We start from the raw sequence: 27,750 nt of genomic DNA on the forward strand, positions 1-27,750 counted from the left end.
TTCCATCATGTTTATGTAACTCGTGAGTAATCTTTATCAGACTTCCTTAGCCCCTCTAGGTTAGTGTAATAGTAATCTTTTAAATCTGTGATTTTCTCTCTCTGCTTTCCTAGAGAGCTTTGTTTATGTTGTTTGATGTACTTTGGTGTTAAGTTGAAAGGTCGGGTAGCATTTGAAGGTAAGGCTGGAGAAAGAGCACTCTACCTGTAGATGGGGCTGAGGTGCATCTTCGTTTGTGCAAAACCAAATTCTGGTCTCAGTCCTGCCCTCATGGAGGCTCAGGAGCCTGCACAGGCAGAGTTCATACTTGCAGTAAGTGTACACCATCATCAGCTCTTCCTGACAGCTTCAGTCAGCTGGCACAAAAAGCTTCACAACCCGAGGCAACTTTTGATTATCCATAACTTAAATGCTTTAACATTCTGGAAATTAAGATCTGCAGCTTAAACTTGGCATGGGGCTCTGTGGGAAACCAGTGAAGCACAAGGAACAACAGAAGGCGAGGAAGTTCAGGCAGTGTAGCCAAGGAGACACCCAGGTGCATCATGGCTAGTTATGTGGTGCTCTTCTGGCAGAGCCTTACGAGCCTGTGTGAGTACATTGCCTTGCAGTTCCAAATAGGATTTAGGAGGGGAATGTAATGCCAAAGCTAAGCTGCCACTCCTAAGAGGCCAAGGCATGTCACTCAGAGAAAATACATTGTATTGCTGCTTGAGATGTCAGTATTTGGGCAGAGTCCAGTTGTGGTTTTGCTTGCAGTTTAAGTACCCAAATGTAATGGCTGTGATTATGAACTTTCTCTTTTTATCTTGCTATGGTCAGGTATCATTTTGTTCCTTATCAACCATTATCAGATTAGAAGCACAGGTTTATCAAATACCTTATCAGGTGGATGGCAAGTGTTTAATTAACTTTACATGGTGATGAAGAATATTGGAAAGTTGGTCTCTTTCTCTTCTTTGGTATCTGTAGATGTCACAGAAACTCACTTAAGTAGGATCCTGCACAAGTAATCTCATAGCTCAGTACCAGGTTTTCCATTATTACTCTAAGGGTAGCTGTGTCAGGTTTTCCATTATTACTCTAAAGGTACTTGCTTCCAGAAAAGATCAAGTAAGCGCATTTCTGTGGATTCCTGCCAAGAAGATTATATAATAGTGGTACGAGTACATTCTCATGAAAGATGAAGAGTATTGTTGCATCTAGAGTTCCTATATGAAAAGCATTACTGCTATCTGTTGTTACTTCACATTTGGAGATTGCTTACTTGGGGTTTCTTGTTTCTCTTTGTGTTTGTTTGTTGGTTTGATTTTGGTTTTGTTTTTTTTTTTTACTAAATAGACTTGGATTATCACTTGCTTTTGTCTTCAACTGCTCCTACTTAATCCTCTTGTCAAAGCCCAGAGTTCCTGCGGGAATCCAGTGACAGATGATGTGAATGACATTACAAAATTGGTAAGTAGCTTTTATTTAAAATTATTCTTTATGTTAAATAATAATTAGTGACTAATGGTACTTGTATTTTTAAGCAAAGTTAGAAAATCTATATTAGAACCAGGGCAATATTAAAAAAAAATCAATGTCTATCACATTATCAAAATCAAAACCTTTATTGCAGAGACTGGAGGATAGTGTCAGAGTTCATTAAAGAGGTGACCTTCTTGACCAGGGTGGAGTGTATATACATATGTGTTTTCCTCCCTCCAAGCTTCCATACAAATTGTCAAAAGTCTTGATTTCGTCAAACATTCTCTGTCATTAGATCAATTCCCATGCAGATGAAAGACTATTGTCTTTGTGTTACTGATTTGCATGGAGCAGACTGACGGCAAACACGTATGAACTGAACCAGAAGTTTTTACCTTTGGTATATAGGAAACTTGTGCCTTATATCAAAATAGAACGATACTAGACATCATAGTAGCAATCAAGGCAATAACAATTGAACAGCACTTACAGTCTTTAGGTGTGAGTGGGCTACATTCATTATGTGTTTCTTTCTGTACTTGTTGCTGTACTTAGAAGTTTAAGTCTGAAGGACTCATGGCTTCATATAGTAACTGAATTAATTTAAGTACATTTTAATTTTTACTTAATTGAACACTGCTTTAACCTGAAAAACTGTATCTCCTTGTGTGAAGTCAGTTGGTATTTACCTCCACTGAAGTGATTATGCTAACTTGCAGCAGTGAAGGATCTAACACAAAAGTTTTTAAGAAATAATATACACTGAACACTTAAAAAGTATACCTTCATCTACAAGTATATACAGGTATATTCAATATATACAAGCGTATCTGCATCTGCTTCAGCTGAGAAGTGTGGTTTCTTTATGGAAAAACAGTTGCAATACCAGCATTCATACTACCAGACACTTAATTTGAAGTTTCTTGCATTTGCTGCCAGTGCAGTGTTCTCAACTTGTTTTCTTTGGGCATTGTTATATACATTGGTATATAGTATAAATCTCTGGGGGTGCTCTATATTCCTACTCGAATACTTAGCGCTTTACATTAGTCCCTAGAGGCAGAATTCCAAACTATTGGCATGTTTATTCAAGATAATATTTAATTTCTTGAAAGAGTATTAAGCTTTGATTTAAACCTGTTGAAAGCATGACAGAACAAAAGAACTCTTGTGAGGGCTGATGGAATTATCTAATATAACACTAGCAATAACTTTTTGTCAGTTATGTGTCCTTAGAACAAATGCTTTACTTTTCCCTTTAGTACAGTTTAAACTTCAAGAATGTGTAAATACAGATGACAAAAATTTGCAGCTTGGGTAATCACACTTTGCTTTTGAGATAAATTAGGAAAGAAACCTTTCGATATTGTGTTCCTGCATCTTCCTTCAGACTGGTCCAGCAACTGCAGTTCTTGCACAGTCCTTGCAGCACTATGTTTCCGTACCCACACTCTCCTCCACGTCCCCTCTTACTTCCCTCCCATTCTCCCTAGCATGATGCCTACATACCTAACCAATGTTTTGAGCGCTTGCTGGATTTATATCCCCTTTTGCTTGGGCTGCTGGCTGGACCAGAAGGACTTTGTGTGGCAACCGCTTGGTGTATGTGCCGTTTTTCCTCATAAAAAACCTCTGCCAAGTGTCCAGGTTGTACTGTGCTTCTGCTGCCAAGCCTGAGCAGAGTGGTGTAGGGCTGAGCTCCTCCAGCCACTGCTCAGTACGGATGCTGTACTGTCCTTCTCCTGACTTGCACTCATACCTGTCAGATCTCTCTACCAAATGCAAAATTTGGATAAAGTTAACTAGCAAGTTCAAAGGTATTTTGAGCTGGAGAAATAACAGAGAGATGCAGATAATATAAAGCCCAGATACCTGGATTCTCTCTGCTTTGAGTTGTGCATCTGAGAATGTTTTTAGGGAAGTCTGTATCCCTGTCTCGCCTGTCTGTTATTATTTGCGGAAATAATTTCTATAAAGCCACTTGAGAATTAAAAAGAATACTATGGAAATAAGTTTAGTGTGTTACATTTACTGTGAGAACCCTCGGGTTATATTAAACTGACTGTATTGCAAATTGGTCTTTCTCTTTTGAAATGCTATACCATTACAAAAACTAATAATAAAAAAGGTTCAAAGTACTTTTAAAACAAAATATCATCAGCTAACTGAATACAAGGGTGAAAATCACACAGAATATTGACTGATCACATTGCTAAAAAGTATATTTTTTAATGCTATAGGGAGCAGTAGTACATATAATAGGGACTCCAGCATGATACTGCTTGAAAATATAGCTCAACTGTCATAAATTACTGTAGAAGTTTTTCTACTACTTTTGCTTTTTGAAAACAAAATACACTAATTGAATTAAGGAATGACATTCCGATGACATGCAACGTCAGAATTAGATATAACACACATAAGTGGTTGGGTTCTTTATTGATCCTACTGGCCTTCAAAAATTCTATTTCTCTGCTGATCCAAAGAGTTTATGCCAGTAGGACATAATGTCTTCAATAAATGTCCTCCCCTTTCACACTGAGAACAAATTGTAATGTTGAGGGTTTTGCAGAAGTCAGTGTTACTCATACAGTTATTGCCTATAGTTTTTGCGATGTTACCCACCAGCTCTGTTGTGCTACCTGAGAGTGCTATAACAGTTATTTCTAAAAGCTTTATTCTTGACCACACTGTCATGTTCTTTTAAACCCTTTCGTTCACAGTTATGAGTATAGTCCCTTATCCCTTATCTGTGCGCAGTAACTAGCTGTTCAGCTGTACAACACAACCCATCATTTAACTTAGGATATTGGCACCTCTTCCTCCTGTCTCATCACAAATGCTCAGACATCAGCTTAGATTCAGTATGGCCTGAATCCTCCACTGAGGCAGATTATGATCTCTTTATCTCCCCAAAATGTTAGTCTTCCCTGGGCCTTTTCTCCTCCCTATAAAGGTGTATGTCACTATCTCTCTTCAGCCATTAAGGTCTATATAACAAAGGTGTCCATTTGGTTCTTGACACTTAACAGACCCTTGTAAGCTCACTTTTAAAACTTCCATTGTTTTTCCTGTCATAACAGGAAAAATCAGTTTTGTAGCTCTCTGTCTATATGAATTCACTTTTCTTCCAAATTCTTGGTAGATAAAAATACAGTCCACTGAAAAAATCTTTTTCTGGCTTCAACTTCTATAATTTTGTCCTTCTGTCTGTTAATTTGCTGCTCTGACCCTGTATCTTCTACTTACTTCCTTCAAGCTCTTCCTTCTTTGTTTCATTATCAATGACAAGCTTCTTGGTTTTGTCTTCAAAGGCACTATTAACACTGTCTGTGATGTTTTAACACATGGTGAGTTTGCCCTCTTGTCCTAACTTCTCCTCATTATTCCCATAGTATCTGTTAATGCTGTTCATGGCTGCCGGAAGGATGCTCCTTGATGAACTCCAGGCAGATTTTAATCCTCTTCTTATCTCATGCCAGAATTCTTTGCAGCATGAATCCATGTCTCTCTTCTTTCTTTTTCCTACTCTGTTCTTCCCTACATCTGCTGAAGTGCACCTACTGCTTGCAAAAAAGTGCTAGAATTCCCTACCAAACTCTTTTGCACGTAGCTTGATACAACCTAGCCTTCATTTATTTGGCCCCGGGCTTCTTGTTCCAAGTATTATGAACTCCCTATATCACCGGCAAAAAAAAATCTGAGCATTGCTGTGGCTATGTTCTGCTGGACTGTATTGGATTCTAGGAAGATGAGAAGAAAATGCGTCAGTCAACACTTTCTGTGAATATAGATCAGAGATGTCTACTTAAGCCTAAGCTATCAGTGAATAAATAAGGCATGCTGTGCAGTGCTTGAAAATGTGGGTCATTTGCCTAATCAACTTTGTGTTGAATAGTAAATTGAGGACAGATGTACAAGCGTAACTTGTTTTCAGTGGTGTTAATCTGGATTTTCACTAGCATCATCCTAGTCTCGTACCAGAAGCCAGAATTGGAAAGAAAGAGCAGATTCAGTAACAATAAGGTTTCTGAGCCCTTGGACCAAAGCATGCTGGTCTGTTCATACAGAAAAATAACTTTTTTGTATTTTCTGTAAGATTAAATTTTTTCAAATCTTTATAATATAATTTTGTCATGTGAAGAATGTGTCCTAAGTAAAATGATTTGAAGAAGCAAAGAACAATTGAACAATCTTTTTTGAGGGGGTTGGTTTTTAATAGTGAGAACTTTAAAAGAGCATAATTCCATACCTATAGAGAATGAAAGTATTTAGAGATTATTCACCCTGCATTACTAATCACTTGAACTCCTGCTTCTTTTTTTTAATGAAGATATCTGGAGGAAAGCACATTACTTGATGAACAAATGTTCTGTATTATGAAACTGTAATTGCAGCACCTGTCAATAAAGCCTGTCCCCATTGTTCTTTTCAGCACAGTAAGTCAGCAGAAAGCTGCATTACTGTAATTATGACTACTCTGATTTTGCATAAGAATTAGGAATCTATTGTATATACATTTGTTATATATGATCAAACCTACATGTAAGTAGAATATTCACTGAACATATAAGTAGAATATTTACTGAGCTGTTCAGTATATATCTACATATTTCAGTTTCATCCATTAACAAAATCTAAGATACTCACCTCTGCTCCCATGATCTACTTCTCTAAAGCCATTTTTTTTCCTCTAAATGTTGGATGCCCAAACAATTGTCAGCATTTACCAACCAGGTTGTTCAAGACATGCGGTTTCAAACACTTTGCCTTCATGTTGCATCTTTGCTGTAAATGTGTACTTTACACTCTCTGCAACATTTTATTTTTATTTTTTAATGGATCTAACTCTCGTAACTGAAGGGGTTATAAAAAAGATCCAGTGTTGTTATCCTGCAAATGATCTGCCACTATGACTGTAAGAAGTGTGAACGGAAATTGTTAACATGTTGTCTTAAGCCAAATGATGAGGATTTTGTTAACTGCTTCATTAGCAAATGAGATAGAGTAGAGAGAACTGAGGGGTGGAAATGGTAGCCAAAATGAAAGTGTGTTTTTTCCCATCATGCGCCTAAGAGTAAATAAGATATCACTGATTTATACTTTTATTATCTTACTTTATCCTTGATCTGTGTAAAAAAAATAATGATCTCTATGCTTGTTTCCTTAAAATTTTCAGAATAATCACAATAAAGAGAATTCCCAAGAGCAGTTGCTCTCATTTCAAAGTGCTTGACTGCAGAGATAGGTCATCTCTTTTATGTTTTGCTGTTCCAATGAAAGAGTAGCCTACCGAACCCAAATAGCTTTTACAACATCCCTCTTTTCTCTCCCTATGTGACCATGAACATACTTTAAAAGTATATTTGGGTTATAAATGTTAACAGTGCTGTATTAAATATTCAGACCTCCTTATATATGCCGTATTTCCCAGTCCAAGATTTTGTTACAACTGGGAATACTAACACAATGTTAGTTTTATATGGATTTAAAAACATAAATCAAGATTCCCTATTCTTCACCTCTTCTCAGAGCCTGTTATGCTTTCTACAACCACACCTCCCCCCTCATTAAATCAGGGAAACTTTTTGTGACATTTTAATCGCAATGCAGGGTTCTTTTAGCTCTATACATTACTTTCCAAGATTACCAGCAGACATTCTCTATAATCATCAGAACTGTTAACTTTTGTCTAAACCAAGGCAAGACCTACAAATAGGTGTTTTGTTGCCCCCAAATTTGTCACTGTACTTAAGAAGTTGATTACTGGAATCAAAAAGGCCATTCTAGGACTCAGGGAGTTTCCTGGGACGGTCCCTTTCCATTTCACTTCACTCAGGCAACTCAGAACCCTTTTCTCATCTGCTTCTTGTTGGGAGCTGCAGCAGTCAGGCACTCACATCGAGTGTGAGGATGCAGTCTTTTCATTCTTTTCAGGATCATTTCAGCAGTTGAAAATCAAGTGGTTAGTTTTGGATCATAGTCTTGGGTGGTTGGAGCTAGATGATCTTAAAGTCCTTTCCAACCCTAACTATTCTGTGATTCTATGAAATTTCAAGATTAATTTTGGGAAAGCAAGAGTATAAAATGCAGATATCCTTAAGCCTTACTCTATCATGTTTTCTGTGTGTGAGTTGGGAAGTCCAACTGGGAGACAAATATAACTCCCTCTCTTTGACTGAGCTCCATCGTTTACCATCAGCAGAGCATCTGGCATGCGGAGCTTAATAAAACTTTAACAAGTTGTTTCATCTTGAGGCAGGGCATATATTTTGTGTTTGACACCCTCCCCCCCAAGTGGTCTTCATTTTTAGTAGTAAATTCAAAAATATCTTTTCTGATTCACAGTCTGTCAAGGAGAAAAATGACTGGGGCTGAGATGTATTCTCTGGCGTTGTCTGAGAAGCTCTAAGAGCTCTTGGACAGTTACGTTTTTTTAACTGCGTGAAAAGTGCTTGACAGGCTCTGATGCTGGTAAAGTAGATTGTATACATAATGCATATCAGTTCTTGTAGTGTTCATTGATTTGGAACAAATTTAATTTTCCAGTGACCTTTCTTAAAGAACAGTACTTTTGCTGACATTGCTAAGTATTGAATTCCTATAGAGTATGGGAAACTTTGCACATACAGTACCATCTTCACTATCTTTGCTGCTTGAAGTGCTGCTAATCCTACCTATCCAGGCATGCAAAGGTAGCTGGAAAAGAAAGTGGATTACTTATTAATGTGTTGTGATGTCAGGATGCTCTTTAGAAGAAGGAAAAATATATAAAAACTTGTGGATGAGAATTTAGAATGGATCAGATGCTCTAAAGAAAGAACAAATGTAATACTGCAACATTTTCCAGTATTTATAGCATCTTGAATCAACTCCCCCGAATTCCAGGTAAATGGAAATTGATACAGAGAATTTTAATGGCACCTGTGCTACTGCTGCTTTGAGAATATGTAGGTCTAAAAATAAAAAATAAATTTGATCCATGAAAAGGAATTTACCAGGATCAGTCATATAAAATTGCTTTTAAAAGCTGTAGGAAAAAGCTAGATGTCATTGAACTGAAAGATTGTGGCTCAGCCCATGGTGTAAACAAAAAAATGTTTGGAATTCACTGGTGACTGTACATAAGTATTGTCCTTGATCATTTCCAGAACCATCGCATTTTGAAATTGCTGTATTAATTTTTAATAGAAACTAATTTTCAATTAACAAATAAAGCATTCTGTTGTGACAAACAAAATACTACCTAAAAAATGCACAGGAAAAAAGAAATTCATGTGCTGGTTGCTATAGCAGCAGAATCAAAAGCAGCCATAACAGGATGATCTTTAACCTGAAGCAGTAGAAATGCTTTGCTGAACAAAGTATAGATTCTGGTTCACCAAAGGAATTATTTATGTGCTTATTGTCTTTTGACTAAATGGATTACAAACCGGGATGAAAATATCAATTTTATTTTTCACTGATACAAAAGAAAATAGATTTGCTGTATCACTGGGCATCATAGTATTGGTAAACCTTTTGAAGAAAGTACTTCAAGAGATTGCAGATCGTGGCAGCATCTCCCTCTTCATCTCTCCACTCAGCACATTCACCAGGCTAATAAACAAATCTCATGGTAGTGTCGGATTCCATTTGTAGCATATTGCATTGTATAATTCAGTGAGAGCCCTTCCACTCCTTATCCTTGCTTCAGCACACCCCGTACTCACCCACATCTGCAAAGCTGCACTCATCTTACGTGTGTAGAAGCCCTCCTTTGCCACAGCACATTGCTATGATATAATTGTATTGCTCATCATTAGTGAGAAGCACAGCTTCAAAGTTAAAGTTGTGCTCAAGTGTTTTTCTGACCTGGTACATAACTGAGCACAAAGCAGGTAAGTGTTTCTTTAGATTCAAGTGCTTGCTGAAGTTGGAAATTACTTGAAGGAAAAAGGCTTAGAGACTACCAGGTCCTTTATGGTTTGGAGTGGTTGGGGTTACGTAGAAATTGTCACGTAAACACTTCAAGATATGCCATTAAAAGATGAAAATGCAGTGGAGTTTCTGCAGTAGTGAATAACCTCAGATCACTTCTCCTCACCGCTTTACTGACTTTTATTTTGCTGGGAATTCTTAGCATTGAACATGATCAGATAGGTTTTGGGAATGTTCCAGAGGTGTGGAAAGATGCTTCACTTGTGAGCAAGTAAGTCAGTAGCATTTCAAAAGGTATGTACACTTTTGCACCTGGTAGATTCTGGAAATGTGTGTTGCATATTTGATAGATTTCATTGAATACTGTGATGAAATTAAGTCTTACTTTGTGTAGTCAGTAATAACTTTTTTATTATCCATTTATTGTAGGTCGGAAATCTCCCAAATGATTATATGATAACCCTTAAATATGTCCCGAAGATGGATAGTCTGGTATGTACAACCACTTCAAGTTAATGCCAATAAAATAGCCCACTGGAACCAGTGATGGCTGTAACATTTTTTACATAGTCCTGTGGCTTAGTAGGTTACAGTTAAATAATGGTTATTTCACTTTTCATACAGTTCACAAATACTCATTTAAAAGAAATGTAGAGAGATTCCTGCAGTCACTTAAAACATTTTTAATTACAGGTATCTTAGAAAAATGTTTCTTCATGCTAAATTTTTTAACACTTTTTTCCCCTGCAAAATTTCAAGCTATGGTGTCACTTCATCGTGTCAACTGAAAATTGCTGTTTTCTTAAAGAAGTGGTTTCTTTCTAATTGTGCTTCTGAACATACTGCAATGGAACATTCAGCCAGTGGAAGTGCCATTAAAGCATAACAGATACTGAGTAGCCATAAAGAGAACCCTAAATTCAGCAAATGTAGCATCAGTAACTAAAGACTGATAGAAACTAAGGACATTTCATTCAAACATGCTTTGTGTTATTCTTTCCATATAATCCCATATATAATACATAGTGATACTTTCAAATAAGCATTATATACTCTCTTCAAAAATTTGTAATATTTTGCATTAAAAACATTTTCATATTGTCTTGCTGCCTATTCTGCTAAAACTTTTCATGCTATATTGTACTATATTGTTTTAAGGAAAGAAAAAAAGTAAGAAAAGGACTAGTTTGTCAGTTAAACTGAACAATATCGTGCCTGTCTTAAGAATGAATCATTGTACACATGCATCAGTGATTGGAAATCATCTGGTAGATGTAAGAAGCTGGGTTTGTGTCTGCACAAAGTTTTCATTATGAAAATCCAATTTTGTATGATATGCATAAAACCACATTCTATCCTACAACATTGTAGCAAATCTAGCAAAATTCCTTATTGATACTAGAGAACAATACTAGAAGAAGCATTCTCTCAGTCCTGAATAAGAAGATAGCTGGAGGAAGAGAAGGCTGAGATTGTAAGGACCCTGAGCTATGATGTTGCGAAGTATGGCAGATCTGGCAGTGTTCTTGAATTTTATTGGAAGCATGAGGCTTTTACTAAAACTTAGAGTACTTTAGAAAACCCAGTTCAAACTTGATTACTTAGACATAAAAACTGCAGAACAAATACCATGGAAGTCAGATACTAGAGCATATATAATTAAAGCTAATGGAAAGAAAATTCAGTTCCTGAAAATAGCCAATATCCAGAGAATAGGGAAGTAAGACTGGCTGCCACCATCCCCTGGCTGTGGTGGTTTTTGAAATTCAGTGGTTTTGGTGCCTGATGTGATGAGATTTATGTCTGTGGAGGACAACTGTAACCTGAGTGCTGGTCGCTATCCTCCAGAATGAGCATGGCAGCTAAAGGGTGAGAGCTGGGCTGGGTTGGGGCTGTTCCCTCTGCTGCACTCCTGGGGAGGTTGGCACTGCAGATGAATAAAGCCAAGGAGCCTGCTTCAGCGATGAGTCCTGGTAATTCTCACTGCTTAACTCTTACCTTGCTCCACGGTTCAGTTTTGCCTGCCAGCACAGTTTCTCTTCTATAGTTTAAATGCCATGTCATCTTGCTGCATCATATCCAGGAACTTAGATCCAGTTTACATTTGCAATGAGCAGCCAAGAAATAAATAGGAAGAAGTTCAGAGCTGGGATTTCCATATTGCTTTTGTTCAAATGCCACTTGCAGTCATGGTGATGGAAGGTGTAGCTCTTGGCCACATGCCTTCACATGAGGAAGTATTCAGAGGTATTCACATCCCACTTTGCCAAATTCCTCTCTGGGGATTTCAGGTTGTTTTACACCTAACAGGGCAAAGGCTGGCTCTGGGTTGTGCAAGGTCCCTGCAAGCTGGGAAACATGGCTCTGCACAAGGTAAATGCACTTTGTTCAGCTCTGAAAGGATTCCAGTATCAGAAGGGGGCCTACAAGGATGCTGGGGATGGACTATTCATCAGGTACTGTAGTGACAGGACAAGAGGTAATGGGTTAAAACTTAAACAGGGGAAGTTTAGATTGGATATAAGGAGGAAGTTCTTTACTGAGAGGGTGGTGAGGCACTGGAATGGGTTCCCCAGGGAGGTTGTGAATGCTCCATCCTTGGCGGTGTTCAAGGCCAGGTTGGATGAGGCCTTGAGTGGCATGGTTTAGTGTGAGGTGTCCCTGCCCATGGCAGGGGAGTTGGAACTAGATGATCTTAAGGTCCTATGATTCTATGATTGAAACAGTGTTCTGCAGTTTTCTTTAATAGATCTTCAGTGCATGCATAAAGTGGAAAATATACCCAAGGTAGCAATTCTCAAATGTAGATGACTAAAGGTAGGAAGGCAGGGTGAATACAAAGCAGATGGGAAGCCAGTGTAGTGCATATAACAGGAACAGACTGACCTGATCCATTAAACAGAAGGGTTGTTACATTATGCACTAGCGCAAGGCAGCTGAGTGGCTTTAAAAGTATTTTAGCATAGAGTGAACTGTGTGGTCTAACCTGAAGGTTAAAAAGGAAAAAGATGACAGCAGCAGGGGCTGAACGCAGAAGAGGAGATAAACGTTAAACTTTTAGCTAGGTGTAGAAAGAAAAAGCTAAACGAGGTCTACCTGGGAGCACAAGGGAACTCAGGTTTGCAGTTGGCCTAAAATGTGAATCTTAGTCAAAGTTTATACAAAAAAGCAGATTTTAAACCTCCATTTCTCCTTGCAAACAACATCACATTTCTCCATTTCAGCAGTTTCATCCCTGTGTTTGGTACGTATGGAGCTAGCAAGTGATTGCGCAGCTTGATACTACTGAAAAGAAAATTTCAAGCTCTCGTTAAATGCAGCTTTGTAGGTCAGAATGGTTCAGTCAGAGGAGACTCCTACACACATGCTAAACCATGGGAGTAACAAAATAGACTCCCTGCTGAAATCACCAAATGCTCACTAAAGAAGCAGCAAGCTTTTGCTAGTCCCTGCCAGAGGAGAATGCACACCCACAGAACCTCAGAGGAAAAGGGTTTCCTATTTTGCAGCTCAGTGAAGCACAGGAACTCTGTGTCCGTGTTCCTGCACCAAAGCAGAGGAAAAAGCGTTGTCTGTCTCATGAGGGCAGTGGGACATGGTACAAGGTGTGCTGCTGGAATGGAGTGTGTTTCAAGAAGCTTTCTCTGATTTACTTACTTCTGCCTCTCCTCTCTAGTTGTTGTGCTAGAAGGGAAAAAGGGGGCCAGGATCAAGCCAAACACCATCCATTTCACAATTACAGAAGGTGATAATAACTGACTTACGACTTGTTATCTGTGTGTGAAAGAGTTGTACACAAAAGTGAAAAGTCAGGTCAAGTTGAGCAATGTATTTACATTTGGTTCTTTAGGCCTGGGAGCCTAATAGTCTGGTTAGTCTTCAAAAACATGAAGTGTGTTTCTCCTCATCAAAAACATTTACACATCCAGGCAGAGCACCACCTGTGTCACCAAGAAAGTAATTTGTTGCCGAGTGGTGATATTGGTAGTAGTAGGGACAAAAAATAATTGAATAAAGGATCTGTATGAAGGTTTATTGCAGAAAATGAGTAAAATTAGATGAAGTCTAGAAGCAGGTACATCGGCCAAACATTTCCTGTGTGTTTACACAAGGTGGAGTGAATGGATTCAGTGGATGCTGCTCATCCACTGACTGCAATTAGTAACTGGTTTAAGTGAAACTGAGAGTACTTAGGAAGTGCTTGGCCAAGATCTTTGTGTCTAGCAGGGTTTAGTGATCCTGAGACTTTTTTAACCATTGAAAAAAAATAGCTTCACATGTGGAATAAGTTCCCATAACATTTAACATTAAAAATTCAGCTTTTATTAGGGAGGGACTTCAAGGTGCATGTTGCAGTGTGACTAATGCATTACCTGTACTTCTGTTGATTGTATTAAGTTAGGGGGTTTTCTGGGCTGGGTGGCTTTTTTTTTACATGACTACTGTGTGTAAATCTAAGTAAAAGAAGTTAACAACTCCCTTTAAGGAAGCAAGATGAAGGACCAGGTTTCAATTACATGAGCAGCTGTACAAACTTTGCCTGCAAACTAATTGTATAGGTGTCAGTGAGAGGATTTGAACTCTCTTCCAGTGGCACAGACGTGGCAGATACCACCATGGGCTGTGCAGAACCCTTTTGTTGGCAAAAACTCAAGAAAAGAAAGACTTTCAGATCTGGAATCTGTTCTCAGGAATGGCATCAGGTGGAAAAGCTGAAGACTAGTTAACCAAACCGACTCTTTCAAAGGTGGATAAGAGCATAGATGGATTTCATGCAAAACATTTACAGAAACCTTCCTCAGAAGAGATTTAAATCAAGGATCTTTGAGGTTAACTGAGTCATGTAGGGTAACAATAATAAAATGAAAACTGAGATTGGTTTAAAGAAAGTCTGGCTAAAATTGTTAAAGCAGTAGTTATTTTTAAAAAATAAATAGGTTAATGAAAGCATGGACTAGAGTTAGTAGTAGTATGTCCCAAGGCTCAAATTCTCAACAGACTGATGCTTAGTATTCATTAAGAATTTAATGAAGGGATGGCGTTTAACAGGCAAGCATAAATATGTCAGTATCAGTGAGAATAGAAAATTTACCAAAAGGACTAAAGAGAAAGTTGGCCACACTAAAGAAGACAAATTTTAATTTAGACTTTCAAGATAATTTGAATTGGAAAGAACATTCTAATCTACTTTTGCACATTGAGCTGCTTAACCAGTTTTTGCAGAAGTCTGATATTTAATCTACCTCTTTGTTTCTCTTCTCATCCCCTGACAGCCTAGTCACTGTTGGTTGCATTTGATGGTGCCTGAATTTTCAAGGAGTCTACATAGTCTTCTCCAGAAATTTTCAGATATTTCAGATATGTCTGATGTTTTAAGCAACTATTTAATCATCAATAATCTCACAAGGATAATTAATGATCTTATGGCATGCCTGGCTTTTGATAAAAATAAGGTAATTGTATACAGAGTTTCTGCTTTTTTGCTGGATTTTACTTGAACATTCTGCTGCACAGTACTCAGTAATTGCTTAAAAATTTCCAAAGCTTCATCAGATTTGTTCTCATTTATGTTCCTGTACATCTGAAATCCTACTTTGTTTAGAAATGCATTGAGAACACTGTGCTTAGAGTTGGCTAGCTGTTATCTCCTGTGTCAAAGGAAAATGTCTTACAAGGAATTACAGTATATACAATGGCTTGTATACAGTCAGTCAAAAATGTAACCTTCATCTTTAAGATAATTCATTCTGGCCTGTTTGAAACTGGCAGAAATCTTCCTTGTGCATCCAGCTTAAATTACTCATTTTGCTAGTGATCCTAATGTAAAGATGATGTAGTCAAAACTATTAATATACTTTTAGTATGTATCCCACTGTGTGAAGTTCCAAAAGCTTCATCATGGTTTAATGACCATTTTTATACAAATATACAGCAAAGACTAGGGAATATCAGCCCATTTCCATGTGTTTCTGGATTCCAACAGCAGCTGGAAGGATTCCAGGAGTCTCACTCAAGAGACGTATGATTCTCTTGTGTGAAAATTATGGGGTGAAAAAAATGACTTTCTAATCCCTTATCCAGCTCTAACCAGTTCTGTTGTCAAAGGCGTTGTCCACTGAACAAAATAGGCAAAATCTGCCATGTTCTTTAGGGCAAGGATTTCATTTTCCATATACGTTGACTTCTATTAAGTAAGTCCTTAGCTGTTGTAATTGAACCTTTTTAACATCCAGAATGAATTAAATGGACCAAACCACTCGATCTCATTTAGAGTAGCATAACCTTGTAACCTTGTTGCATTAGCGGTACATTGCTGAGGGTGTTTAGACATTCCCTACCTTTCCATTTCAAACTGAATTCTGTCCAGTCTTCAATGTATATCTTTTTTATTCTTTCCTGTTCTTGTCCTGATGACTCAAAGCACTCAGCTGGGATGTGGTTGGGGAAGAGTAATTTTGTTTTGTAGAATGAAGAATTCAATATCCTCTAATTCAGAGAAACAAACAGCTATTGATTTCCTAAGAGAAGAATGATCTTAGGTCTAGTACTTTCAGCATTAAACATAAAATAATTTTGGAGCCAAGAGTGGGAAGTTTTCCTTAGTACATATTTAAACCATGTTCTTACCACTGTCCTCCTTCTTGGGAGTACAGAGTAACCCCAGGCCAAATTTGACCTGCTGGCATAGGAAACAGTGGTTATGAAAGCCAGAATCAGGTGAAAAGAGAAAAAAAAGATAACCATCAATGATCTTAATGTGGACCTCAATCTTGTTGTTTAGTCTGGCATAACAGACTTGTCTTTTAGACCTCAGAGAGTAAGTGGGCTTCCTTGTTTATAGTCCTGCTCTTATTTTTAGATACATTATCAGGAATCTCAAACTGCTTCTGTGCAGTAGTGTGTCCCAACTATTGTATTCTGTTCCTTGTACTTTCATGATAATAGCTATGATTGCGTTGTGTTCCTGTGTTCAGATTAAAAGGATCATGGGGAACATTGCAAAATAACATTAAATGGAGGTAATTTTTCTAATGATGGAAATAAAAAAAAAAGTCTCTTTATTTTCAGTGTAGGATGGGAGGCTGCCTTTCATTCCTTGGCAATTTTCCAACACTATATTAATAATTTATTTCTATTTGCAAAGCTAATTTGAAATCCTCAGATCAGAGGGCTTGTATGATTTATGAAGATTGTAGACAGAAAATTTGGTCTTCTGCAGGTTAAAAATTTAATCTATCTTGTGTTACCTTTGCATATTTTTATCATCTTGTTGAGGTTTTGAAGTGAGTGTCTCTCTTGACCTTCTTTCAAGCTGAATTCTGTATTTTACCCTAGGATTTTGTAAAAGAAAATGGTCACCTTTATGAAGAAGGTCGCTTCATTCCTGAGGATTTTTTTAGGCACTTTAATAATACCATTGAGGTCTACAAGGAGTTTGCAGATATATTGGATAAGAATGACTGCATTCTACCTTCAACAGTAGAAACACCAGAGAATGGTAAGATGGACCTTATTTTGGGGAACAGAATCTAAGTAGATATAAATGGGTGATTTTTCATTTGATTTCAGAGATGCTAATGATCTGATGCTGTACCTCCATGTCTCCTTTTTACTGCCAGTTAAAATTACTACCAACACCGAAGATTGTATTTCATTTCCAAGTTGAGTTCTATCTGGCAGTAAAACTAGTGCCATCATACCTATTGACATAATTCCTTAATAAAATTCAAATAACCTCACAATAATCTGCTCTGTTTCTTTTCATCCTGAATATATCCTGGATCGCCTCTTTACATTGTTCTTCTTATCTTCTATTAATGCTCTAAATTTTATAAGACAGTAGCAGAGCCTAAGATTGCACTACTGAAAGAATAGGAAGCTAGGACAAGTTGTAAATTCCAGCAGCCTCAAGTCACCTCCATATTTGAAAAGGCCTATGTTTACTTCATTTAAAAATTTTAAGAAGTTCAAGTCAAGCTCCTGCAGTTCATTCTTCCCCTTCCAGTAAATGGAGGTATTTTCTTTCACTCCTTCTAGTGACAGCTGCTAGATTTTTAATTAGTGCAATGTATGCAGTTGCACAGTTGTACCAGTAGTAACTAGAAGTAGAGTAGTTCCATAACCTAAGAACTTGTTCAAGGCAATTGCTTTTTCACAGTACCTATTCAGCAGCTGCTCAGTGTGTAGACACATCTGCCACTTAATAAGACTGCCTTTTTTGGCTTAATCAACTTTCTAAACAGCCCTGTACCCAGGTTTTTAAAACAGCCCCACAGCCACATCAGAGCAGCCGTACAGTCCATATAGATCCATATAGTCCATCTTATATAGGGGGAACTGTATTTTACGTTACGCAATGCTGACACACTCATTTTCTATTTAGATTCCAGAGTCGCTGTCACAAAAACATTTTTGTTTCCTCCTGTTGCTGCCAGCTCCCTTAGGAATGACAGCATTGGCAGTAACACTAGCAGTAACAGTAAGTACAAGTGATTGAATTAATATGTGTCTCCATTTTGTTCTGGTAGCTGGTTGTTATGAGAGTTCAGAGGAAAAGAATGTCATTAATTGTGCAAATTAATGGGAAGTTACTTGTGCCTGATGGTGTACCATGTGTTCTCAGCTGTCATACCGAAATGCAATGAACTTATCTAATCAAAATTTAGAGATGCTATCAAGTTACAATAATGTGACAGCTCTCTACAACTTGGAGAGAGCAGGTCTCTTCGTTTTGGCTGTCATGAGGTCTCACTAGTCATATGGCCTCAGCAAACTTGGCTGTCCCAGATGCCTCATTTTAACTCATAAAAGGAAGTTGCTCCAAATAAACAGAATAGGTGAACTAAATTGGGCCCAGGGTACTCACATGGACAAAGAGCTTGCTGGTACGTTGCATTTTGAGAGTACTGTCAATCCTAAGCTTGACACCAAACCTGAAGAAAGTCCCTTGTTTGCTTGCTCTAGTCACAGCAGGGCCAGCTCCACATGCTGTCAGCATGCTTTTGACTGAGGTCAAGGGCAAAGTCACTATGCTTTTGGCAGGCTATAATCTTCTCTGTGGCATGGCCATCTCTGTGTTTTTTATTTGGCTGGGTCAGTGTACTACATGACTGATCACTGACGGGTAAGAGAGCACAGAACTGCTGCTGTAAGAGCCTCTACATTACATTACCCCTCACGAAGTCAGAAGGGGTATAGGAATCTGAGGTGAAGAGAAGCAGCTATGTTTCAGGGGCTTTTACTGACATCATATAATGCAAAATAAATACTCTTGCAAACAAAAGAAGGGGATTTTCCGTAGAGTTTTCTGCTTAACCATGTTGTTGTTTTCCATGTTCCCATTTCCTGGACACATCAGGATGACAAATATATCTCTTTTACAATTTCCCCCTTTCAATTCACAAGCATCCATGCTAACTGAATATGTGATGAAGTCTGTGGCTAGTACTCCTTGTGTTTAAGAAAACATGGACAAGGAGGCAGCCTAATACTGGGTTTCTTCTCATGCTTCTTGGGAATGTGTAATCTAGTTATTCTCTGGGGTTTTAGCGCCATGCATGCTACCTCTTAGTTGACAAACAGTTGCTGTCAGGTTTCTAGCCCTTCCTGATTGCTTTCTAATTAAGAGAAGGTCTTGAGTCATCATTTCCCAGAATCCTCTGAGTACGTGGTTGGAACAGAAACTGCTTTCAACTGCTGGCTGCCAGCCGCCCTCTCTGGAAAAGGGAAGTCTCACTGCTATAAATTCCTCACCAAGAGGTCAAGGAGCTGATTACAAATAAGCTGATGATACTGGGGCCAATTATGAGGTACCAGGAGGGGGCTACAGAGTGCGTATCTGTCTCTCAGGTCTGAACGTGATAATTTTTGCCATCACTGCTAGAGGCAGAATAGTTAGCTGCAGCCTGAAGCAATGGGATTGGATCAAGGAGCGAAAAAACCGAAATAGATTACAGAAGCAGTTCAGATGAAAGGAGTTTTACCTGGTAAATTAAAAGGAGAGAAATCCCAGGGAGCACAGCTGAGTGTGGCACCTGTGTCTGTACTGTGGAAGGGAGTACAGAAGCAGGTCTATGAATCTTATTTTATAGCTGGAACTGATAATGAAGTAGGAAAAAAAGACTAATTAAAATAATGCAGTAAGCCAAGGCAATTGCTTGGCTGGCCATATGCTGTACAGGTGTGCTTTAACTGATTATCATTCTGTTAAGCAATTTATTGGAAAATTGGATATCAGTTAACAGCCTTATGTAGCAATGACATGACGACTGTATGTCTGAGCCTGGGGACGGTTTGAACCCCTAATTGGATTAAATTACATTAGTTTGGACATTGAATGCTGACTGGGTACTCTTTAGGTATCTGTTTGGAGTTTTTTACAGGGAGGGACCTGTGGCATCTTTATTGGCATCTCTGTTTTACTCCCTGAAAATGACCTTCAGTACTGATTTTAGTTTTGTCTTGGCTTTATTGCTGAGGAAGTTTTCTCTTTTACTTAATCCCTACCTTCTTGAAAGCAACAATAATGAATAAATCTCATTGCTCACCATGTGAAAACTTCCCGGCACAGAGGACCTCTCTGCCGGCTTCAGTACTGTTCTCAGAACAGCACCACTGTTCAGCACAGTTGCAAAAAGGAAAGCATTTGGAAAAGGGAGGAAACATGAAAAAAACATTTTCTGGAACAAACTACTGCAGTATGTTTTATTAAATGAACCTCTTTAATTTTAAACAGATTTAAATTGAGCAATTTAAAATTAATGGTTTCTAGACCATTTAGAAGCGTTCACTGTTTGCAAAAGAACCCCTCCAGATTAATAATGAATTTTTAATCTATTAATTATGTCTGTGAAGTCAGATGACTTGAACTGCTCTTAATTCTAAATTCAACTTAGACAAACCTGAAGTGCGTCATCTAAGAAAATCATTTGTGAAATAATTATAATAGAAATTGTATATAATATAAATTAGCTAAATTACATTTTTTTCATGTTGCTACATTTGTGGAAAGAGTCATATTTCCTGACTCCATTGTTATTATACAACAAAATTAAACTACTATAATACAGTAGAATGTTGACTAAATCTACAACAAAATTCTTTCCCTAGTTAAGTGTAAAATGGAACAATTATCCTGTTTGGGGTTCATTTGTTTGTTTGAATGGCAGTAGTCCTGTTTTCATCCTAGTAATATTGAATGTAGATCTGAAGCGTGTTCCCACTCCACTCCATCTTTTCCCCCACAAAATTATCAAAACACCACCACCAGCACCGCCAATTTATTAAGGCTGGTTTATTTTCTTTGCTTTATATTACATGGTTATAGTCCAACTTAAATTGCAAGTAACTGCTTAAGTACCAGTCTTATTGATATTTCTCTGAATCATTATACTGTGATTCGCCTAGAGAATTCAAATGAGATTGTTCCTATGTAAAGGACAAGTGTCAGAATAAGAAGTCTTGAGTTCTAATCTCCAACTAAACAATAAATAGTAGTCTCTTTTTTCCCCATCAGTTGAATCTCATGTTGCTGTAATTAAAGCTTGAACTTACTAGCTGTTACTAACAATTCCCAATTTAGTACTATGGAATTATTTATATTTTCATAACAAGTTCTTTGTTTTCCTTTCTTCCATTTTTGCATGATTTCATCACAATAATTTAGCTGTATTATTCAGTATTTAACAGCTTAAACTAAAACTTTCTAGGAAGAAGGTCTCCTTTTTTAATTAAGTGAAGAAAAACGTAGTTTAATTCAGTAATTGCACAATAATTTGAAAATGTTCACCCATAGCTTAATGCACAGGTGTTGCCTTTGTTCCAACTTTAGAGTGAATGGAAAACCCTAATGAACAGAAGAAAGCTGCTCTGCTTTTTTATAGATAAGATCTTGTGGTAAATGTGTTGAAGCTGAACAGAGGTAAACTGAAGAATCCTTTGAGATATACACAGCAAAAGATTGAGCCAATGCTTTGAAATATAATTGGTTGCTGGACCTACACACAGAACTCAAGGTGGAGAGCAGCTCAATAGCTTCATTGTGTAGCTGAGTGGCTTTTAATGTAAATATATTTTGTTCACAGCTTAACATCCCAATGCCCATAAAGACTATACATAAATCAACATCAGATCTGCTTGCTTCCTTGGGGAGTCTTCCACATGGTGGAGAGTGAGATCTCTGAGGGATGCTGGCCTGCTTCCACTCCCGTTTTGCACCTTGTTAGATAAGAGTCTCTTTTAAGTGAATAATGTACTAACTGCAAAGCCAGTAGTTCCTCTGGAGTTGCCCAAGAAGTTTACAAAGTTACTGATACTGGTTCCTCCTATTCCTTCTCATACTTTGCCTTTACAACTGCTGGGAATAAGAATCTTTCTGTGTAAAGCTCTAAAGTTTCTAATAGAGGAAAACATCCCTATGGAAGGAATAAAAAGCTATTGGCAGCCAGCTTGCTTTCTTTATCTCCCTTTTCTTCATTAGGACACAGGTCACTGAGAGGTTCCCCAGGCTGAAAATTCTCCAACCTGCTCTGTCATAGATGTTGTTATAAATAAAATGCACATGAAGAAACCCACCATGACTGATTTCATTCTTTCCAGATCTTTCAAGAGACTTTTTTGGGACTTGAAAGTGAAATCAAATAATTTGTTGTTGTTTGCTTTTCAAGGTAGTTACGGGTTACTTAACTTTGAGATTAATTCATACACTATCAAGCTATGGAAAAAAAAAATCTATTGTCATTTTTAAAAGATAGGCTGGGGATGGTGTAACAGTTTGACTGTATGTAGGCTCTTTCCCTGGGTTGCAGGTCCCCACATGGAAAGCTAAATATTAATTCCTAACAGTTTTCCATAGCTGCTGAGGAAAGCATCTGCATTGGAGATATTTTCTCAGAAATCAGATTTTTGCCTTTTAGATACTTCATTGTAAGGGACCACTTCTGTTGTCTAAGACTCTCTGAAGTTTGTGAAAAATAGTAGTGAAAATGAGGGTGCTAGACTATCACTGATTGCCCTGCATACAGAACATTTCTTTAGACATTTATGTAAAAATCATCATGCTTGCCATGACATGCTGCTCAGCATTGCAGAGAAGGCAGAGAATTTTTCAGGTTATACACTCCTCTGTAACATGTTGTGAAATAAATTATGCTCTGTATGACCTGAAGAATTTTTCCTTTGATTTTTATTTCACTTTTCCATTTTTTTCTGAAGTTTTCAGGGCAAAATCCAGAAAACATGACCATAATTCAATTGTCTAACTGAGCAGCCTGTCACTGGGATGAATGACTAATGGTATTAGGCAAATCAGTGTTTCATTTTCCTTGAACAATGTAGGAGTTTTTGCCTAAGAGTACAGTTCAGATAAAGTAATGTTAGGAATTTCTTTTTTTGAGCTGTTCAGGCTGGGTGTAGCCCATTTGAGGTTGTCCAGATTTTTTTGAAGGTCAGTTGTGCAAGCAAACCTCCTCCATGCGTAATCTGGGACAATCAGTTGGAGAAAATATATACCCCTCCAATTAATTTCTGCTCTTGATTTTAATATCTGAGCAGTCAGAGGCAGACCAATTGATAGCCTCTCTTCTTCAGCTCATGTTCACCTCTGTAGAACTTAGATATTTTTCCCTTCTCTGTAGACAGATTTATTTCATGGTAAGGGCATCTGTTCTGCTTGACCCGTGTTTCCTTTTGGTGTGCCAAGATGCAAGTAAAATTCAAGCCCCTTAGTCAGAACCTAGAGGTTGTATGTTTTGTATGATATAGTATATGTATATGTAGTATATAAGTATGTAAGATACAGGCTTTTTATTGTCTTACTTTTTAGCTCTGTCTGTGACTGTGACTCTAGAAAACACAGCTGAATTTCAGAGATAAAAAGAACATCTAAAGAACATTTGTGTAAAAACTTGGAAAATGTCAACCGGAAAATCTCAGAGAGTTGAAGATGAGCTACTAGTTAATTATGAGAATGCTCCTTTCTACACCAGAGTGTTTTTTCTTAGAGTCTGTTTAATAATGTACTAAATGCACATTGCTTGACCCAGTATCTCATACTGTATGTGCTTAGACATTTGCTGTTTGCATGAGTCACACATATTTCTAGTGCTTTCAGTCCATTTTCATCTGTATCTAATCACCTACATTTTTTCCAATGCTTACTGTTTGGTTCTTTTCCTATAATCTGACAATACATCCACCATTTGAGCTGTAGACACCAGATCTTGAAATGAACCAACACTGGGTAGATAGTGTCTAAATAGCGGGCTCCTGTGGCTCACTTTGCATTTTGGAAGGTGAATCCCAGGGTGACTCTGTAGGACTTTTTGAACCCTGTTCTTGATTAAATAACTGGAGGGCCACATTCTAGTCTCAGCGTACATACAGTTCCCTGTGACAGGAATGGAATTGCTTGTGGACATAAAAGACTAGGATTGGAGCTCTTCTGTGTAAAATGTAAAAAGCTATCAAGAAATGTTTACAACAAAGTAACACAGCTAGATTTCAAGCTACAAAGTCTTGATCTTACTGAAGTCAGCAAAACCTTTCCAGACAGACACTGGAAGTGAGATCAGACTTACTTTGTTAAACTAGCCGCTCTCTAGAGCCCTCGTGTTGGTAATCCATTAGCGGCAAGGCAGAATGTCTATCTGCACTCAGTGTCTTATGGAACTTAAGCAAATGCACAAAGATACGTGCTCTTCCAAAGAATTACTTTGTGTTACAGAGTAAGACCTTTAAAAATTGATAAACCCAAAAATTCGAAGTGCAGGAAAGAGAGGAAAAAAAAAACAAAAACAAAAGAAAACCAAACAAAAAACCCAGGAAGAGAATTAGTGCTGGAACTATTCAACACAGCTGTTTCAAAATGGGAGAAGCGTCTTTGTGGTCAAAAATTTCCTGTGAGACTTTGTATGAAGTGCACCTCGTGTACATAGCACCTTGAAGTATCTGTTCTGCTATTTAAGATCTTATATAGGTGATGAATAAAAGTGCTCTTGCTAATAGTGTTGCCCTGAAGATTTTCTGCTATAAATATGTCTTTCCTAATGAGAACATCTGTAATTACAGAGGAGGCACTTGGCTTCATTAGCAGTTCCAGCCTGCAAGGGATCAGCATAGCACTGACATCTTTGCTGTCTCTTCTTATGGGCTTTATTTTGGGAGCCATATACTGGAAGGTAAGAAATATTTAATTTAATTGCTTACATAGTGATACTACATTTCATAGCTATGGTCAGGCAGGAAGAACAGAACCATTCTACGTTTGAAAGCCAGAGATATCTCTTTTGATTTTCACTGAACTGTGTGATGTGCAAATGGAAATCTGTGTTGTCAGATTCTTGAATACCACCACCAAAGTACAAATCCTGTCTAATCAGCATGATAGCTGTCCAACTGGAAATGAAAACCACAGGATTTCGTTAATTTCCCAGTTCCCCTATTGCATCTTGAGAAGAAGATTCTTTTGCTTTTCCCCTTGTGCCCCTGCCTACAATACAAAGGCTTTGATGGTAAAATTATACCAGCAGCAGATGCATATTAGAGGACAAGATTTTGCCTACATTTTGCAAGATGATTGATATTGAAAATCTGAAGCAAACTGAAACACTATTTTTTTAGGGAGTTGATAACGAAAGCTTTAGAACATTTATATTTCATACATCTTCTTCCTAGAAAACACATCCCAAATCCAGACCAGAAAGTGGTGAAACTACACAGTGTCATGACTGTCAAGAGGAAAATGAGATAAGGTATGTTGTTTCACATTATATTCATATATACAAATGTAAGTTTACCTTTATTACGAAGATAAACTTTCTGAAGGTTTCTCTCCAGCTCTAAGACAAACACAAAAAGCATCAAACACAAGGTCTTGCTGTAGAAGCAAAATGTGTGCTAAGGAAGCTAAGCTTAAGGAAGCTAAGCTTAAGCTTAAAGGAGCTAAGAAAAAGCTCCTTTAAAGGAGCTTTTAGTTTAAACATAAAAATTGATATGGAGGAGATTTCTGCATACAAAATGTTACTAAAGGGACATTACCTTTACTTTATCTGTCCTTACTCCCACTGTGAGAAAGGAAGGCTGAGCCCTATATAGGAAGCAACAAAAGAAAATTAATTGTGTTATTTGCTGTGTGGTGTAAAGGTTCATGTTATGTAACTAATTAGAAAACAACATCTTCCTGGCTGTGCTCCTATAACCTTCTAAACATTTTTCACAGGAACATTTTTTGTATTATCTCACTTTTTTTACATTCCCCAGGGTATGTGTATATAAGCATCTATGTTTTCCAGGGGTTTTTTAATGTTAATGAGAACTCATTCAAAACCTGATAACTTCCCAAGATCGTACTGAAATGATTTATGGCTCTATTTGTACTTAAACACTGCGTTATCTGATTTTTAATGAGAAAAAAATCCTGTGTAACTCAGTCAGTCAAATATACCTTAGGAATAATGCTTGAAGACATCGAAGTTGCTTGGACATGACTTGGGCAAAGAAGTCAGTGAAATTCGAAAAGGACTTAGGGATATTTTAAGTTAGAATAGTTCATGCTAAAGCATTTTGAGAGCATTACTTAACCTTGTATTTCAGGGTGTTTGGTAAAATTTTAACTACAAGGGATTAAGGGACAGATCTGACACAGATGGCAGAAGGACACATCCTATCCTGTAGGCTTCTCAGGCTGTGTGAAATGCCTGGTGCTGCCCACTGTTGAAGGCAGAAATAGACAAGGTTCTGATCTAGCAGTCTGGTCACAGGAGCGGAAATCTTCTGTGTTTAAACTTTCTAGAATAATATATTCTTAAAACAAATTTGCTTCGTGTGCAGTATGTAGAATGGAAGACTACGTATTCATCAAGTGTATTAGTTGATACTAATAACTCATCCTGTACTTCATCCTCATACTAAACTTTGGGTTCCTTTTTATTGTAACTTATTGATAAACCCTTGCATTCTATTTTCTTGAAACACTAGCACTGTAGTAATGAAGTACCTTTTTCTTTCAGTGTGTTGCAGCAAAAAGAGAAGGAACATCTACAAGTGTAGTTGTTGGTTTTTCTCCCTCAACACTGTTACTGTTTTGTGTACTGGTAAGTTGTTATGGTTGAGAGTCTTACCACAGGCTTAATAACTTTTGACTGCTGAAATATAAAGTGATTCAAAGTCCATTTTGGGAAAAAAAAAGACCAAAACAAAACAACAACTTGTTATCAGTAGGCTTTGTTTATGCTTAAGATCCTTAGCAGCAAATGTAATTAATCTTATATCATCAGTTTAGGCATTTGACTTTTAACCTGAAAATGTTACAAAATGAAATATGCGAGAATTCTCAAATGAAGGACAGCCACTGCTTCTCCTTCTTGGTGCGAAAGCTGATACAGATAAGTCTTCCACTGTTGTCCTACAGCTGCTTCAAAGCAGCATAATCTCAAAACCGAAATCATTAAACTAGCAGGTGAGTGCAGGAGAACAGGCCAAGTAAAGCTGAGCATCTGTTAATTGTTGTTTACTCAGCACAGTCTGCAGACTCTGTAGCTCTATCAGATATATGATTCTTGCTTTAGTGTGTAAGAGTTAGCAGCAAAGGCAAATGAGCTTTCTCAGTCCTAGCTGGTCCTCTGCAGAATGGTGCATGTCTCTGGAAGAGGCTTCTTACCACAGGAGTTGTGCTGTACTTAATCCATCCATCTCTGGCAAGAGCCTGGAAGATTCAGACAGTGCTGAATGCTTCATTTAACATTATGAGCAGAAAGAGCAGCCTAAGAGTATAACAGGCAATCCAAGTTTTGCAGGTCATCCTGTAGCGGTCACTCTCAAATGTATTTCAGAGTGTTTGTTGTGATCAAGTTAGTTACAACTTCAGAGATTTCCAGTCTCCTTAACTGTTTTGTTCTAACATCTGCTCACTGAGCAGAGCAGTCATCACTGAACGGGACAAGTTGTCCGATTTTTCCAAAGATGTAAACTCAGTTTGGTATTGGCTTCCCCAGATGACTTCAAAGGGAAGTCTGCTGCCAGAGACTGCCAGATAACCAAAATGCACAAGCACAGTTCTGTAAAACAATGAGAGTTGTTTCATCACCATAGATGACATCAAGGAGCTTTTACAGGCAAGTGTGTTGTCGGACCAAGAAAGTATATCTTATAACAATAATTATTCCTTCAAAATAAAGGAATATCTATGGAAGAGTTGTTGAATTTGTCTATTTCCAAAATTACAAGAAAAAATGTCTATGCTGTATGTCTGTGAAAAGCTCTGCTGTTTAGCAATGCAGACAGAAAAACTAAGCAGCAAAATTATAATTTTTGTTTTTCTCTTCAGGCAGGTAACAGTTCCATGTTCGCTTCATAAATGAAGCAGCT

General features: G+C 37.7%; 1 protein-coding gene across 1 annotated transcript; it reads left to right on the top strand.

The window, feature by feature from the left end:
* Window positions 1-210: 210 nt before the first annotated feature.
* KITLG (KIT ligand) lies at window positions 211-26,433 on the top strand (the record flags this gene model as incomplete). Its single annotated transcript, XM_080610092.1, has 9 exons — window positions 211-312; window positions 1,342-1,455; window positions 9,817-9,879; window positions 14,661-14,840; window positions 16,723-16,885; window positions 17,771-17,866; window positions 24,454-24,563; window positions 25,060-25,136; window positions 26,394-26,433. 9 exons carry the CDS (start codon window positions 211-213, stop codon window positions 26,431-26,433), a joined length of 945 nt encoding a protein of 314 aa, XP_080466218.1.
* Between the last annotated feature and the right edge of the window lie 1,317 nt (window positions 26,434-27,750).

This window comes from Psittacula echo (assembly GCF_963264785.1).
Source record: "Psittacula echo genome assembly, chromosome: 1".
Taxonomy (NCBI): Eukaryota; Metazoa; Chordata; class Aves; order Psittaciformes; family Psittacidae; genus Psittacula; species Psittacula echo.